This window comes from Myotis daubentonii, chromosome 11 (assembly GCF_963259705.1).
Source record: "Myotis daubentonii chromosome 11, mMyoDau2.1, whole genome shotgun sequence".
NCBI lineage: Eukaryota > Metazoa > Chordata > Mammalia > Chiroptera > Vespertilionidae > Myotis > Myotis daubentonii.
The window spans coordinates 52788300-52803116 of record NC_081850.1 but is presented as its reverse complement, the minus strand read 5'-3'; the positions used below and the strand labels follow the sequence as shown (position 1 = coordinate 52803116).

At 51.7% G+C, this 14817-nt stretch overlaps 2 protein-coding genes across 11 annotated transcripts in view; one reads left to right on the top strand and one right to left on the bottom strand.

Moving 5' to 3' along the window:
* Positions 1-3836: 3836 nt before the first annotated feature.
* CIMIP2B (ciliary microtubule inner protein 2B) lies at positions 3837-6041 on the top strand. Of its 3 annotated transcripts, none has more exons than XM_059657279.1 (6): positions 3837-4171; positions 4525-4748; positions 4837-5054; positions 5224-5275; positions 5418-5547; positions 5893-6041. In XM_059657279.1, exons 1-5 carry the CDS (start codon positions 3891-3893, stop codon positions 5525-5527), a joined length of 885 nt encoding a protein of 294 aa, XP_059513262.1. In that variant the 5' UTR covers positions 3837-3890; the 3' UTR covers positions 5528-5547; positions 5893-6041. The 3 variants fall into 3 exon arrangements, with proteins under 3 accessions (XP_059513262.1, XP_059513261.1, XP_059513263.1); XM_059657278.1 differs by having other exon boundaries at positions 5350-5547; positions 5893-6022; XM_059657280.1 differs by having other exon boundaries at positions 4837-5062; positions 5200-5275; positions 5893-6022.
* Positions 6042-6085: 44 nt separating this feature from the next.
* RUSC2 (RUN and SH3 domain containing 2) overlaps positions 6086-14817 on the bottom strand; it is a 56969-nt gene continuing 48237 nt past the window's right edge. For 6 of the 8 annotated variants that reach the window (XM_059657267.1, XM_059657265.1, XM_059657263.1 and 3 more), the window contains 10 exons: positions 11554-12180; positions 11137-11322; positions 10843-10983; positions 9619-9695; positions 9256-9430; positions 9061-9166; positions 8297-8343; positions 7089-7905; positions 6867-7004; positions 6086-6783 (listed from right to left, as the gene is read on the bottom strand). In XM_059657267.1, coding sequence (XP_059513250.1) covers positions 6582-6783; positions 6867-7004; positions 7089-7905; positions 8297-8343; positions 9061-9166; positions 9256-9430; positions 9619-9695; positions 10843-10983; positions 11137-11322; positions 11554-12180 — 2516 coding nt within the window. In that variant the 3' untranslated portion in view covers positions 6086-6581. Of the gene's footprint in view, positions 6784-6866; positions 7005-7088; positions 7906-8296; positions 8344-9060; positions 9167-9255; positions 9431-9618; positions 9696-10842; positions 10984-11136; positions 11323-11553; positions 12181-14817 lie in introns of those variants that run through there. The other 2 variants (XM_059657268.1, XM_059657269.1) reach the window with 2 other exon arrangements.

The window sequence follows — 14817 nt, the reverse complement described above, 5'->3', positions numbered from 1 at the left end:
TATAGAAGTATGCTATCTATAAATGCTAGGGATTTATGCCTCATTTCGTTTACATAAGATTATAATAGGTACTTTGACACGTGTCTGACCCTTTATCCAAGTTTGAGAATTATTATGGTTGATGATAGTAATTCCAAGCAAAGAGCCAGGTTTCTGTTTCAGGAAGGCTACTGTGGTGGCTCCATGGAGGCAGGGAGTCTGATTAGGAGGGAGGCTCTGACAAGGACTCAGGAGACGATGAGGACAGGGGTGATAGGGAAGGGGAGGAGGAAACATCCATGCCCTATGGGAAAATTGGCTGATTGATTAGTATCCAAAGTCGGTCCTGGGGAGAGAAAGAGCATCAGCCAGGATAATTTTTAAATTTCTAGCTTAGATGATGGGGAGATAACAACTGGGCTAAAAGATCCAGGAGGAGGAAAGGTTGAGTAAAGGATGGTAAACGATTTCCATAAACAAAGGGGTGATGGTAAACTATGAAGGTGGATGCCACCCACCATCCACGTACGGTATAAAGAAGGAGACATAGGCTGGCAGAATCCGGGGGAAAACCAGCATTACAGGGCAGTGGAGGAAGAGAAGTCCATGAAGGACACTGAGAAGAAACAAGCTAAAAGACAGGAAGAGAATTTAGAGAGTCCGGTGCCATGGACTCGAAGGATGGAGCGTTTAGGGAAAATGGAATAATGAACAGCACTAAATGGTGCAGAGGGGTCTGCTAAGATAAATTTTAAATGTTTCTTGAATTAGCTTATTAGCAGATCCTTTTGTCGTTTTTCAAACTTTTTATGATGGAAAATGTCCAACATAAGCAGAGAGTAGAACAACGGGCCCTTATTTACCTGGGAGAGTAAGTTCATTTTGTTGGAGACCCGTGCCTCAGCCGTGCTGTAGTTCTCAGCGATCTGTCGGAGTAAAAGTACCACTTCATGTACCTTTTATCCCAGTGATTCTCCAATGATCAACTCATGGCCAATTTTGTTTCTTTTATACCCCTGCTGTCCCCCGTCCCCCCCCAATCCCAGTTATTTGATGCATATTTCTGACATTATATCACTTTATCAATATGTTTATCAGTATGTTCTCTAAAACATAAGGATTCTTCTTTAAAACAAAATTATGGTACCACTGTCACATCTGAAAAAAATGAACAATTCTTAATGTCATCAAGCATCTAGTTATTCACATTTCCCCCACTGTTTTATATTTAATATTTTTTTATTGATGTTAGAGAGAAGAAGGGAGAGGGGGCAAGAGAGAGATAGAAACATCAATGATAAGTATCATTGATCGGCGGCCTCCTGCACATCCCCTACTGGGGATCGAGCCTGAAACCCCAGGCATGTGCCCCTGACTGGAATTGAACCTGGGACCCTTCAGTCCGCAGGCCGACACTCTCCACTGAGCCAAACCAGCTGGAGCTATATTTAGTTTTAAAAAATTGTTTATGTGAATCAAGATATGAGTAAGGACCCTACTTTGCAGCTAATATGTCTCTTGAATTTTTAAAAAACTTTGTCTATTCTCCATCTTTCCCCCCTTATTGTTTAATTAATTTATTTTTTAAGAAACCAGGTCATTTATCCTGTAAAGTTTCTCAAAGTCTGAATTTTGCTGAGCTTCTACTGGCGTAATTTAGTATGTCCCTCAGCTCTGTATTTGTGGTAAATTGATAGTTAGAGGCTTAATCAGATTTAGATTTGATTATTTCGGTAAAACTAATTCATAGGTGGTTTTAGTGCATTTACCAGGAGGCATACAGTGGTGGTCTTTTTGTGATATTAGTAATTAATGGTGATCGTTGTCTAGACTAGCATTGCTCAAACTTGGCACTGTTGACATTAAGGGCCGGATAGTTCTTTATCGTAGGAAGTTGTTCTCTGCATTGTAGGATGTTTAGTAGCATCTCTGGCCTCTACCCACTGAATGCTGGTAGCAACTCCCCCAATTGTGATAACCAAAAATGCTTCCAGACAATTGTTAAATTTCCCTTAGTGGGCTAAATGTCCTTGATTGAGAACCACTGGTCTAGGTTCATTAATAGAGGATTTAGAACATAATATTTTCATTCGAGCCTTCCTTCTTTGTTAGGCAGAATAAATACCTATACAAAGAGAAACTTTTACACATTAACTGTTTGTTCCCTAGAGCTACATTTCATATAGGAAAGCAAGAAAAATGTTGATTTGTTTCCCTTTTATCAGCTTTTAAAGTAATGAGTTGGTTACCTAGCATTTTCCAAAGGAACCAGTAATTTTTTTTAGTACTATTATGACTCATACTTTAACACATGTATGATGTGTCTCAATCATTGGCAGTTTTTAAATATTTTGATGCTTAAGTTGACCTATTTGGCCAGTGGGAACTTATTCAAGCTGGCGCCTGAGAGTCCTTTTGCTATGACCTTTAAGGTTTCTTGCTCCTTGATATAAAATTTTCCAGGCTCATTTTGTGTTCCTAGACTAGAGCTGGTATCAGTGATTTTTTCCAATGATTCATGGTTCCTCTTAATTGGAAATGGTATTTAAAGAACACATTCTGGGCACTAGGGATGTAGGTTATTTGACCTTAGGAAAAGCAGTTAAATGAATACATAGTCAATTACCTGTTTTCAAAACAGCCCTCTGCACCACCTCTTTTTATAAAAAATTCCAAACATGCAAAAAAGTTGAAGGAATGCACAATGAACAGCTGTACCGTACACTCTCACCTAGACTCAACAATTGTTTATATTTTATTGTGTTTGTTCTCTCTCTTCTTTCTCATGTGGTATGGTATGGTATGATAGGGCATCATATCGTATAATTTTTAAAAATCCTCACCCAAGAACATGTTTCTATTGATTTTTAGAGAGAGAGAGAGAGAGAGAGAGAGAGAGAGAGAGAGAAACATTGATCAGTTGCCTACTGTACATGCCTCCATCAGGATTGACATTCCAGCAACCGAGCCACACTGGCCAGGGCTCATATATAATTTTTATTGTACCATTTGAAAATAAGTTTCAGGCACTGTGACACTGCATTAGCATTATCTGCTAAGATCATTTTCTATGTAACCATAATACCATTATCATATCGTGAATTACTTTCTTCAGTTAGTTTTATTGTCTTCTTAGGTCTCTTTTGCTGTTTCTTCTTCATCTTCCTGATCTCTAAACAGTGGTGTATCCACAGCTCCATCATTGGACCTCTCCTCTCCACACACGTACATGGTAGGTCATTGTGTAACTCCAAGGCTCTAAATACTATTTATATTCTCGTGACTACCACTTTCTCTCTCTCGACCCAATCTGTCCTCTGAACTCGAGACTCCTATATTCAATTGCCTCATGGTCTTTATTGTTACAGAACACTTGCATACATCAATTTGAGCCTCACAACAGTGGCAGGGTGACTGTAGTATCTGCATTTTGTAAGTGATAGAGGGGTTCAGAGATGGTAAATGACCTGCCCACCGTCACGTGAAGCTTGGCTTTTCTGACTCCTACATGGCACACACTGTGCTGCGGCGAGGTGTGACAGCAGGGAGGGGCGGGCCTATTTGTTGAGTGGGTGATGGTCCAGATTATGGTAGGCATTCAGTAAATGTCACGTTATACTAGTGAAAATGAACCATGTCACCCTGCCTAGAGGCCTCTAGTTTCCTTTCCCCCCATCACCTCCCCTCGGGGCTCCCCTCAGAGACCCTCTTTCCAGTGAACTCCATCACCTTTAGTCAAGACTCACAAGAGCGGAATCCACGTCTCCTCAGGCAGGTGCTCAGATGAGGGCTTAAGAAGGAAGGGTCCTCTTTGGAGATAAAGCTGAGAGACCTAACAGTTTCGCCCTCCCACCTCAGGCCTTCCTTGGGTCCTGGAGTGGCGAGGCTGTACTGCCCCTCTTCCTGCCCCCATGTGGCAGGACTGCACTTGTTCTGGAGTAGAGACCTGTGAGCCTCTGCTCTCAGGTTCTGCTGGCTTTGGCCCAGGCCATCATCACACTAGCGCCCCCTCCCCTTTCTCCTCCCTTCGCCCCGCCCCTGCCTCCGCCTCCGCCCCAGTGCCCTGGACACAGGGTAAACAGCCCAGAGCCTCTGCTCAAAGGGAAACAAAAGAGACAGCCTGTGTTCCCATGGCTATGGCCAGCACCTTCATACCCGGGCTGAACCCTCAGAATCCTCATTATATCCCAGGGTAAGACTACCCAGAGCACAGCCCTGCGTGCTTCCGGGAATGGGGTTGAGGGATATAGGAGTTGTGCACCTAGACCTTGGGGGCCAAGTGGACACACCTGTACAGCAGGCCCAGGGCTGGGATAGCGATGGTGTTGGATAGAAAACGAAAAGCAAGCAATAGTAGCCGGGCCGGCCACAAAGCTCTGTGTTGCCTTTTCCCTGGTAACAGGGTAGCAGCAGAGGAAAATGCCTGCGCCAAATATACAACCAGCCGAGCCCAGAAAGATCAGGGCTTCAGAGCTCTCTGCTTCCGTCTCTGGGGAGGGTGGGCAGGGGGAATCTAGAGATGAGTGGGTGAGTCCTGTGCTACAGGTACACCGGACACTGCCCACTGCTTCGGTTCAGCATGGGCCAGACCTATGGGCAGATGACCGGTCAGCTACTCCGGGGAGCTCCTGGCATAGCCTGGCCCCCTGCCCATCGCATACTTCTGCCTCCCATTCGGCCTCCAAGATCTCCCGAGGTTCCTCGTGGAAGCCTGCCTGCCAGGCGTGGGCACAAGAGGCTCAGTTCCAGCATGATCCCTGGGTACACAGGTATGTACACAAATATAAACGGGTGCCCCATCCCTGAACGTGTGTCCCAAACACTAACAGAGGTCTTCGGTGCCCCCTGCCCACCCAGGTTTTGTCCCCCAGGCACAGTTCATCTTTGCCAAGAACTGCAGCCAGGTCTGGGCTGAGGCTCTGAATGATTTTACTCAGCGGCACGGAGAACAAGGGAGTCAGGAGCTGTCAAAGCAGGTCAAGGGAGAAGATGTGGAGGAAGACCAAGAATCAGAGCCGAAGCCGAAGCCAGAGCTGGAGGCGCAGGGGGCAGAGCTGGGGCAGGAGGCAGGACAAGTGAGGCTGTGAAGTGGGGGGAGAGGGGACGTGCAGTGTGGTGGGAGCGGGGAGCCGTGCCTCTGTGTGGGCTGGGGACACGGGCTTGCCTGCCGGCTCCACTCCCTGGGAGCTTGTGTCAGAGCACGGGGGCTAAGTTTGAGAGCACCATCTTTCTTCCCCTCACAAGGCTTCCCCCTATTCCATGGATGACGGAGATCCTCACAAGTTCTTCATGTCAGGTGAGGGAGGTGGGCAATGGCTAAAGGGGTGGGGGGCCCCCAGGAGGTCCTGACCCAGAATCCCCACTCCCCAGGTTTCACTGGCTATGTGCCCCGTGCCCGCTTCCTCTTCGGCTCCAGCTTTCCTGTGCTCACCAACCAGGCACTGCAGGAATTTGGACAGATGTGCTCACAGGGCAAACCCCAGAAGGATCTCAAACATCTCCCCCCACTTTCAAGGACCTACCCTCAGAACCTGGGTCTTTTGCCTAACTATGGAGGCTATGTGCCAGGTGAGGGTGTGTGTGTGTGTGTGTGTGTGTGTGTGTGTGTGTGTGAGAGAGAGAGAGAGAGAGAGAGAGAGAGAGAGAGAGAGAGAGGGAGGGAGGGGGAGGGAGAGGGAGAGAGAGGTGGAGGTGGTTTTGGTAGTTGGAAATAATAGATATGAGGGGACCTCAGGGCATGTAGTTCAGCTTTATCATTGGGCAGGAAAGAAAACTGAGGAACTGAGGGAGCTCACAGTGGGGAATTAGGACCAGATTTTGGAGGACAGCTTGGAGGGTCTAGGCAACTGGCCGAGAAATAAATGGCTTTCCCATTCCACTGACTACATGTGACAGACTCTCTTGACCACACAGGATATAAGTTCCAGTTTGGCCGCACATACGGGCATCTCACCCAGGATGCTCTGGGCCTCAGCGCCATCCAGAAGCAGCTCGTGGCGTAGGTACCTGGACTTCAAACTCCTTCTTCCCTTTTCATGTATCCCAGCCGTGCTTTTGGGAGAGAGAGAGATGGGCTGGAGGGTAGGGGGAGGCACAAAGAGAATGGTTTGGAGGCCAAGCACCTTTTTTATTAATAGGTGTAATAAATAAATAAATAAATACATAAACAGAAGCCTGGGCTGCTCCTCCCTCTTCTGACCACCAGGCATTGGCCACAGCCTATTTACATCTGGGAGCTTAGGGATCTGGCCCCTTCACTGTCACCCATCATCCTCACTACCTGGCCTGGGAGCCCTGCAGACGGGCCTTCTGGTCACCTCCATCCACAGGGACACGCTTGTCTGTACCCATGGAAAGGCTGGCCCAGACGGGCCGGGGAAACCCTGGCAGCCCAGTGCTGCGTCCCTCCCCGCCTTTCCTGGGTGGTCTGGACATGGTCACGGGACAGTTGGGGGAGGGGTAATTAATACTGAGCACAGGAATACGTGGCCCCAGCTCCCAGTCGGCTCTCTACAGCCAAGCCAGAGGGCTTGGGGGGGGACTCTCGGGCTCTGAGTCTGATGGTTATGAGGGTCCCTGAGGCCACCAGCATGCAGAGGACCTCAGTTTTGGCTGTTTCCAGGAGTTGGACTTGGAGTTGGGGTCAAGGTCACGTAGGCCAGAGGCACCAGGCCAGTGTCAGGGCCACGGCTGCAGCGCAGCCAGTCTCCTCGGGCTGGCCCCAGCACTCGGAGGACATCTCCCTTGTGGAAGCTCAGCTGTCCAGGGCCTGTGGCCAGATGGTGGCACAGTGCTTTTACCTCACTGGAGAAACAACAAATGGAGGTCAGAGAAACCCCACCCAAAACCAAACCCAGGCCCTAGTCCTTCCGGCCCCCAGGGCTCACCATGGAGGCTTGGAGGGCAGGGCTGGAGCGTGTGGCTCCTGCAGGCTCTCCTTGGGCTCTGGCTCCCGGCGGGCACCCACTGTCTGCGCCACGAGTTGGAACATGGACTTGTCCAGACTCAGCCAGTCCGAGGGCAGCCTAGGGGTTAGCAGTCAGGGCTCTGCGCTCTGGCTTAGACCAGGCTCCCCACTCCCTCTGCCTACAGCACAGGCTGCCTCTCACCTGTTTGTGGGCCGGCTCTCTCGCTGAGCCTTTCGGGATCCAAAGAGGTGTCCCCACTTGATGCCCCCAGGTGACGGTCCAGAGGCTCCTTCCTCACTTTCTGCTGCGGGGGCAGTAGACCCCTCTCTCTCCCGACTGTGTCTCAGCTCAGCCAGCACAGAATCGGGGGGGCTCCCCATCCAGAAGGGCCAGCCCCTGTCCCGGCCAGGGGTCTCCTCAGGGGCAGGGCAGGCCTCAGCTCCCTCTACTACTCCCTCTCGCGGGGGTGGCCCCCCACCTCCTGCCCCTTTCTTTTTCTCACTGCTGCTGCCACTGCAGCTGTTGCTGCCACCACGGGGGAACCTAGAACCTTCAGTGGAGCCGTCAATGTAGACCTGGGAGCTCTGCATGAGCTGGTACCACCAACCAGACTGCCCACTTCGGGCCCTGCCACGCTCCGAGCCCCCAGCTGCCTCTGTCACCTCTTCCGTCTCCTCCTCTTCCTCATCTTCTCCCCCTTCTGGGGCACCCACACCTTTCACCCGTTTCCCATGGGCTGCGCTGTCCATGTCTCCGGGGCCCTCCTGGCTCCGGGCCCGGGCCAACTGCAGCGTTGAGTGGGCAGACAGCAGCAGGTCCTGGGACACGCGCAGCAGTTCCTTGTGCTGCCGCTGCTGCTGCCCACTTTGCAGCAGCCGGTGCTGGAACAGCAAGTCCAGGCTGAAGGGCAGCAGGGCCAGGGGCTGTAGCAGCAGCAGCAGCTCCTCAAAGAGGCCAGGGCACACGGTATGCGCTGCACTCAGGAAGCCCCACGGCTGGTAGTGGGTCTGGATGATATCTAGGGAGGAAGAGAGAGGGACTGAGCCGCACAGGAAGGCAGAGCCTGGCCTGGGGTGGCCTTTGAAAGGCAACCTGGGCAGGGCCACTGCATCGTGCTGCACAGGCTGTAACGTGCTATTCAGAGGCACTACAGTGGAGGCGATTCCTGAAGTGCTGGTGCATTAGCTGCACCTTAAGTGGCAGCCGCGAGCTCAGACGGCCTGAGTGTCCCGCTGACTGCCAGGCTCTGCCACAGCAGAAGCTGGGGAAGGACTCTGGTAGAAGCCCAAGCCTGGCATGGTTCCCCTCTCCACCTCTAGCATCTGAAAAGACAGCTGTGCCTCGCTCTGGAGCCTGTGAGGCCTGGCCTATGATGAGTTTGCAAGACAGGGCAGGGTTCTGGGCATTACCTTCGTGGTTATAGAGGTGATTAAACCAGAATTCCAGGGACCGGATGCTGTAGGGAGATAGGTGAAGAGAGTTGAGTCTTATGTGGGCATCACCAGATCGTAAGGTGCAAAGGAGACAGACACAGGGGTCAGACACAGGGCAGACTATAGGTGAACGTCTCTCTTCTATGGCAGGGATGCTACCTGGTTCATTTTATATCATGTAGTTCTGAAAAGTCAGTGAAGATGTGGGGTGTGGGGGGGTGGGGGAGGGCGGGTGAACATGTGTTTCATAAGCCAGTCACTTCCTCCTAGAATGGAGTCACTTTGCACAAGACCCAGGAAGTCAGGGCAGCTCCTGAGTGGAGCACAGAGCTGAAGGGGGTGACCTGGACCCGTGCTTGAGAAAGAAAAATACTATGACATGGATCCCAAGGTGGACTTAGGGTCAAGCAGGATTTGGGAGCAGTGCTGGCATTGAGAGGATCAGGGTTTACAATATCCAGAGAAACAGAACCAGATTAATTTCCAAAGAAGCCAGACTGTGGATTTGTAAAAGCGGAAGACCGTGTTGGTGTCAGTGCCAGAGGATCGTGCGTGTGGTGGGAAACCACTGATCTACTGAGAGGCTGAGCTAGGTGGAGAGCAGTGAGCCCGCGCTCTGGCAGCAGGTCCCACAGATCCCCCTTTCTGTCTCAGGTAGGGAGCTGCTTCCTCAGACGCAGCCGCGACCCGACCCGGGGGAGGGCTGGTGGCTGCAGATCTCGCTGCGCCACCACACTCACTTGAGCAGGCCGAGGACGAAGGCGTCGAAGCGCATGGTGTGACTGGTGAGCTCGGGGAACTGGCTGACCTTGTTGTAGAGGCCGTGCAGGACCTTGGTGGATGGGCCTGGGAGGAAGCCAGAGTTGCAGGTCACATGCCCAATCTCTGGAACCCTAAATTCACCCTGGGGTCCCCATCTTGCACACAGCACCTACCTAGTTGTGTAGAAGCCTCAACCACACTCCACGGCATGTTCTTACGTTGCCCGATGATGACATCCAGCACAAAGGCCTTGAGCCCATCCTCCAGCACCGCCCGGACCGCGGGGCACAAGTACTTGAGGACCAGGTGGCCTACGTTGGGGCTAACAGAACTGTTCCCCAGCTTTGCCTGTGGAGGCAGTAGGGAAGTACAGGGGATCACTGCAAGTTCAACCCTGGTCCTCTCTGACCTTCTTAGCCCTTATGGTGCTTCTTTGTGGTCCCCATTCCTAAGTATCAACTCTGGGTTCGAGGTGGCAGCACAGGGAAGGTGAGGGTCAGCAGGGAGAGCTCAGCTCTCCACAGTTTCTTGCCTACCTTCACCCCAGGATCCCGGCTTGTGCCAAAATGGGCCACGATGAGGTCCACTGCAGTGTTAACAGCTTTCACCAGCCCTGCGAGCGAGGATTTGATGTCACAGCTCCCCGAAAAGTCCCTGAGCAACCCAGCCGGGACTGAGCCCTCCGTGGGAGGAGGATGGGCGTCCACACACACTCTCTCTGTCCCTGCAGCATGGGTCTCATCAAGGCACCAGGCCCAGGCCACTTCCTGTTTTCCCCAGTTCTCCAGCCCCTCCTGTTTTCACGCCCCGGCTGGGACCCACTTCAATGATTATATTACTGAGACCCTCAAAGCCCTAATTTCCTTGCCATCTTACTCCAATCCTGGGTCAATCTGTCTGTCTTCTCCACTCTGAGACACCAGGCTACTGTCTGCTGGGTAAAGTCCAGGGCCACTCACACCGGTGAGTGACAAGGGCACTTCTCTGAAGTGTGCCTTGTGGCACCCTCAGCTATGCTCTCCAGTTGCCATGCCAAATCTTTACCCCTCAAGCCCTTGGTTCTACTTCACACAGAGAGCAGAGGCCACTGGTCACGAGTTCCTTCAACTTTCCTCTCCATCCAAAAGACGTAACTATATTATTTCTCTCCTCCCTGCTGCTGCCCCTCTCACTCTCTCCATCTTTTGGAGGAAGGTGGCTGCTCCCCTTCTTGCCCAACGTTCTTCCCTCTCCCTAAGCTCTGAATCTCCCACTCTGCCTCTGAAAGGGACTTTAGTTTCATCTTTCTCCCCTTTAAGTAATAAGCTCCTTCCCCTTCAGCCCCTCAATTTTTTCTCTCCATCATCGCACTGAAACTGCTCTCTCTTATGGTCTCGTATTTGCTAAGTAGCTTGATTCCTTGTCAGTCCGTGTCTTACCAGATGTTACCATCATGTTTACCCCGACCTCTAGGCCCTGTGGTAACTGAATTCCCCCCATTAGAGCACGTGGACATTTATTTATGACATGTGTCTCCCTCACTAAGCTCCCGGAGAGAAGAGAGGAGCCCGACTCCAAAGCACCTGATCAATGACCCTTCAGGTGTACGCACTCATGGCACATGGTACACGACTTCTCGCCCAATGCCTGTGCTCTCTAATTCCTTCCTGGCACCTGGAATTCTAAGGTTGGGAAATATTCTGGAGGGCCAGGCAGCAGGGCGATAGGCACAGACAGGTAGTGACAACAGAACTCCTGGCCTGAGCTGGGGGAACATCCACCTTTTTTCTGAAGCAGGTCAATGGAAATGGCTTCTGAGTTGCCGTCTGGGGACAGACAAAACTCAGCAGGAGGCTTCTCAGTCAAGGAAAAGGGATCCTGGAAGTCAGGGCAGGTCAGTGATAGCGGCTTCACCATTGGACCTGGAAAAAAGAGAAAAATCAGTCCCACGAACTCTCTTTCCAAGCGTTGCAGCTCAGTTCTGTGCCTTATACCCCCTGAGACTGACCCCTTCTCCCAGCCCTTCCCAGCTACGGCAGAGCCTGCCCTGGTATCCTGGGGACCTGCCCACACACCATTCAGCCGGCAGTTCAGGTGGCCAGCAGCACTGAGGGAGCCAGGGAATTCAAAGATGGGGTTCCGTCGGGTGAGCCGAGCTTCCTGTGGCCTTCGGTCTAGGCTCCCTGACAAACCAGGTGGCCCTAGTGGGTTCTTCCTCCTGTATTCCCGCCACTTGAGCGCTTGAGGGGATAGGTGGTTGGCTGGAAGCAGAACAGATTAGCAGAAGAGACAGGAAAGAATGAGCAGGAGACAGCATTTCATACCCCCCCAGTGGGCCCGTGTACAACGTGAGGGTTAGGAGTACATATTGTCCACAGATGCTGGGGAAGGAGATGCAAACATTTTAACCTCTGATCCCAGGCTGGAGTATAAAGCTATTCAAAGAGGGTGGTGGTGTCAACGCGTCTGGGGGCAGGCTGGGAAGCTCATACCGTTATTGGGCCTGGAGGCCAGGCAGCCTTCACCACCTCCCCGGGCCAGGCTCTCTGCTCGACCGAGGCTAGATCTCCAGGAGCCCAGAGGAGGCAAGCTTCCTGTCCCATGGAGTCGGTACTCAGCCAAGGTCAGCATCTTCGGATCCTCCTTCTGGGGCTGCTGGGAGGTGGCAGGCTGGACAGCAGGACAGGAGAGGCTCCATGGGGGTGAGCTTTCGGCGGCTGTGGCCTGCTCTGGGGGAGGGGAGCAGGAAGCGGAGGCAGACGAGTCGGTGCTGAGCCCAAAGGGGCCAGCGCTCCGGATAGGGGAGTAGCTGCCCAGGGGTGACGGTCGTGAGGTTTCTGGCTCAGGCCCAGCTTTCCTGGCACCTCTGTTGGTGGATGCCTGTGACTCCCCGGAAGGATCTGAGGCAGGGACTTGGGCCGTGGGGGGAGCCGGGGGGGCGGGCTGCTGTGCGCGGCTGCAGCCCGCCAGGCTGTAGAGCTGGGAAAGGCTGTGGAGGGCCCGGGCCTTGGCCAGCTGCTTGGGGAAGTGGTGCTGGAACACGAAGGGCTGGATGGGCAGCGTGGTTGGCCTCTGCTCCTTGCTGTAGCGGAGGACCGGTCGGCTCTCGGCACCACCCCCTGCGGCAACATGGACGGAGAAGGAATCAGGTGGACAGACACCGCACCCGCAGGAGAGGCAGCACAGAAGCAGGCGATGCTCCCTGGGGAGGGGGAGGTGGCCACACCGGGGTTGTAGGGATTGAGTGGGGTCGGGCAATCCAGGACTGGGGACTCGGACACGGCTCCCCCTTCTTTTGTAAAGCTTTTCCTACCGTATGAAACAGAACTGCCTTGTGTTCGTGGCTGTTCATTCACTCTTGATGTTCTTGACTTCAAAGGTGGTGTATCTGAAGGCTCAATTCTTACATCTCACTTTACACTTCTCCCCTGTATTATTCAAGTTCGGACCTTCATACGCCCGAACCCACCTTCCTATGATCCCTCGATCGTTCTGCTTTAGGGTTTTGCTTTCATTTAAAATTGGCTATTTTAGAACACTTCATCCATCTCCGTTCTCCTGATGACTTGCATCTCTGTCAGTGGCAGAACTACTGTGTTCTTTGTTTTTAAGGCCCAAAGACTTGGAGTCAGAGTCAGATTTCCGGGGTTAAGATGTTATTTACCTCAGACTTTCACTCAAATTCCCCTATCTCCATCCAAGTAGGCACATTTCATTCTTGAGCAGATCTAACCATAATAAAGTATTTCTTTACTTGCAGCCAGAATCAGCCTCCTGTCACCCCTCCTCACCTCACTCCTCCTCTTCCATGATCCAGGCACTGGAGCCTCAGAGTCCGTACCTGCTCCCTCTGCACATTCATGTATTCCCCAAGGGTGGTCCTCTCCTGTTCTTCCAGACAATCTTCAGGTCAATGTCCCTCAAAACACGGGGCTCAGGACGAAACCCCAAACTCCAGTCACTCTGTCTTTGTGCATGGGCTGTGCGTCTAATGTAACACTGCGCATGCTGCAAACATCTGAACGAACACAAGGGGATGCTGTAAGCAGCCACGCGGCCTGAACCCCTGGGTGTGGCTCACTAGCACAGCTCTGTGGCTCAGCAACTCTGTGAGGCAGAAATCACATCCTTACTTGACAGATCAGGATATTGGAAACTCGGAGATTAAGTCATTTGCCCACGGTCACACAACTAGGAAGGGGCGGGGCTCGAATTCTGCCTAAGCCAGAGTCTGACTTCGGGGCCGACGTTCTCTTTACCACACTGCACTGCACATGCAATGGTACCCGGCTGGGCTTGCCTAGCCCCCATCTTTTCCCATTAATTTACTTCGGTGAGTCTTCAGGGGATGGTGACCACAACCCCATTAGGGAGGTGTTTCAGAATCACTCCCAGGGGACACTTTCAAACGATACTCTCCTGTCATCCCCAGTCAGGGCTCAGAGAGCGACCTTTGTCATTCTCCCCTGCTCACTACTTCCATCGGCCCTTAACATGCCAAGTTTATTACCGTCTCTGAGCCTGTTGCACCTGCTCTTCTTTCTGCCTGAAATTTTCTCATCATTCACGCATCAGCTCAAACACCACCTCCTCAGCGAGACCTTCTCAACCACCGCAGCCCTTCTGGACAGTCGCTCTCATTACCCTGTTGCGTTTTCTTTTCAGCATTTTTTTCACCACCAGAAATGACCTTATTTGTTTATTGTCTATTACTTCATGTAAGGGCTCCAGAAAAGAAGGTTTTTAAAAGCTGTTCACTGCTATGCCCCAGTGCCTAGAACACCGCCTGGTACATAGTAGGTAATGAATAAAGATTTATTAAAGGAGTGAATCCCCACTGAAACTTTGGTTGAGGCTAGCCTCACTGCATCCCAAATCTTACCAGCTTGCTTCCTAAAGTACAAATTTCATTTTATCCCCTGTGGCCACAACTGCCCGCAGAATAAAGTGGAACCTTCTCAGCCAGGTAGGTGCCCACACTGGCCACAGATTAGGCTTCTCCCGCTCTAACGCCCACCCCTGCCATCCTCATTGACACCACTCCTCCCACCCCGGCCCATCTTGAAGCATGCTGCCTTTCCTGCTGGGATGTCTTCTTCCTTTCCGCTTAAGTCAATACCAAATTTCAAGGCTGAGCTGACCCTGGCTATCAGATTAGGTCCTCTCAACCCTAGCTGTATTACATACCTCCTCTATAAAGAATGTTTTAATTAGACTATTTAATCCTACTCTTTTAAGCATCCTCCCTGCTAAGTGCCCAGGGTTGAGTTTGAGGCAGAGGAATAGGATGAGGGAAGGAAAAGGGGGATTATTGTGAGGAGTGGGTCTCAGTTCTACCCTCAGGGAATAAGTTTTCTCACTTTTCTATGTGATAACCCTTAAGAAAATTGGAGACAGAGATAGACCACATTCACCCAAGTCTGCTCTTCTGTAGGTGACACGGGCCCACAGTCTCAATTTCTTCTTAAAATGGAGGGCCCGGAACTCCCAGGTGAGCACTCACTGGTTCAGAGGAGTGGGGGACTAGCAACTCCCCTCTGCAGCCTATGAATAAATCCAGTCGTCGTAACTTCTGAAAACCCTTCAAAACTGCTGATTCCTTCTGAGTTTGCAATCAATTAAATATCCCAAATAACTCAAGTATAGCTCACACATCACACTTCACGCGGGTCTCTGCTTTATCAGTTCTTTCCAGATTTGGTAAGATCCTTCTGAATCTTGATTTGGCTGCTCAGGGTCTCAAAGGGATCTCAGCT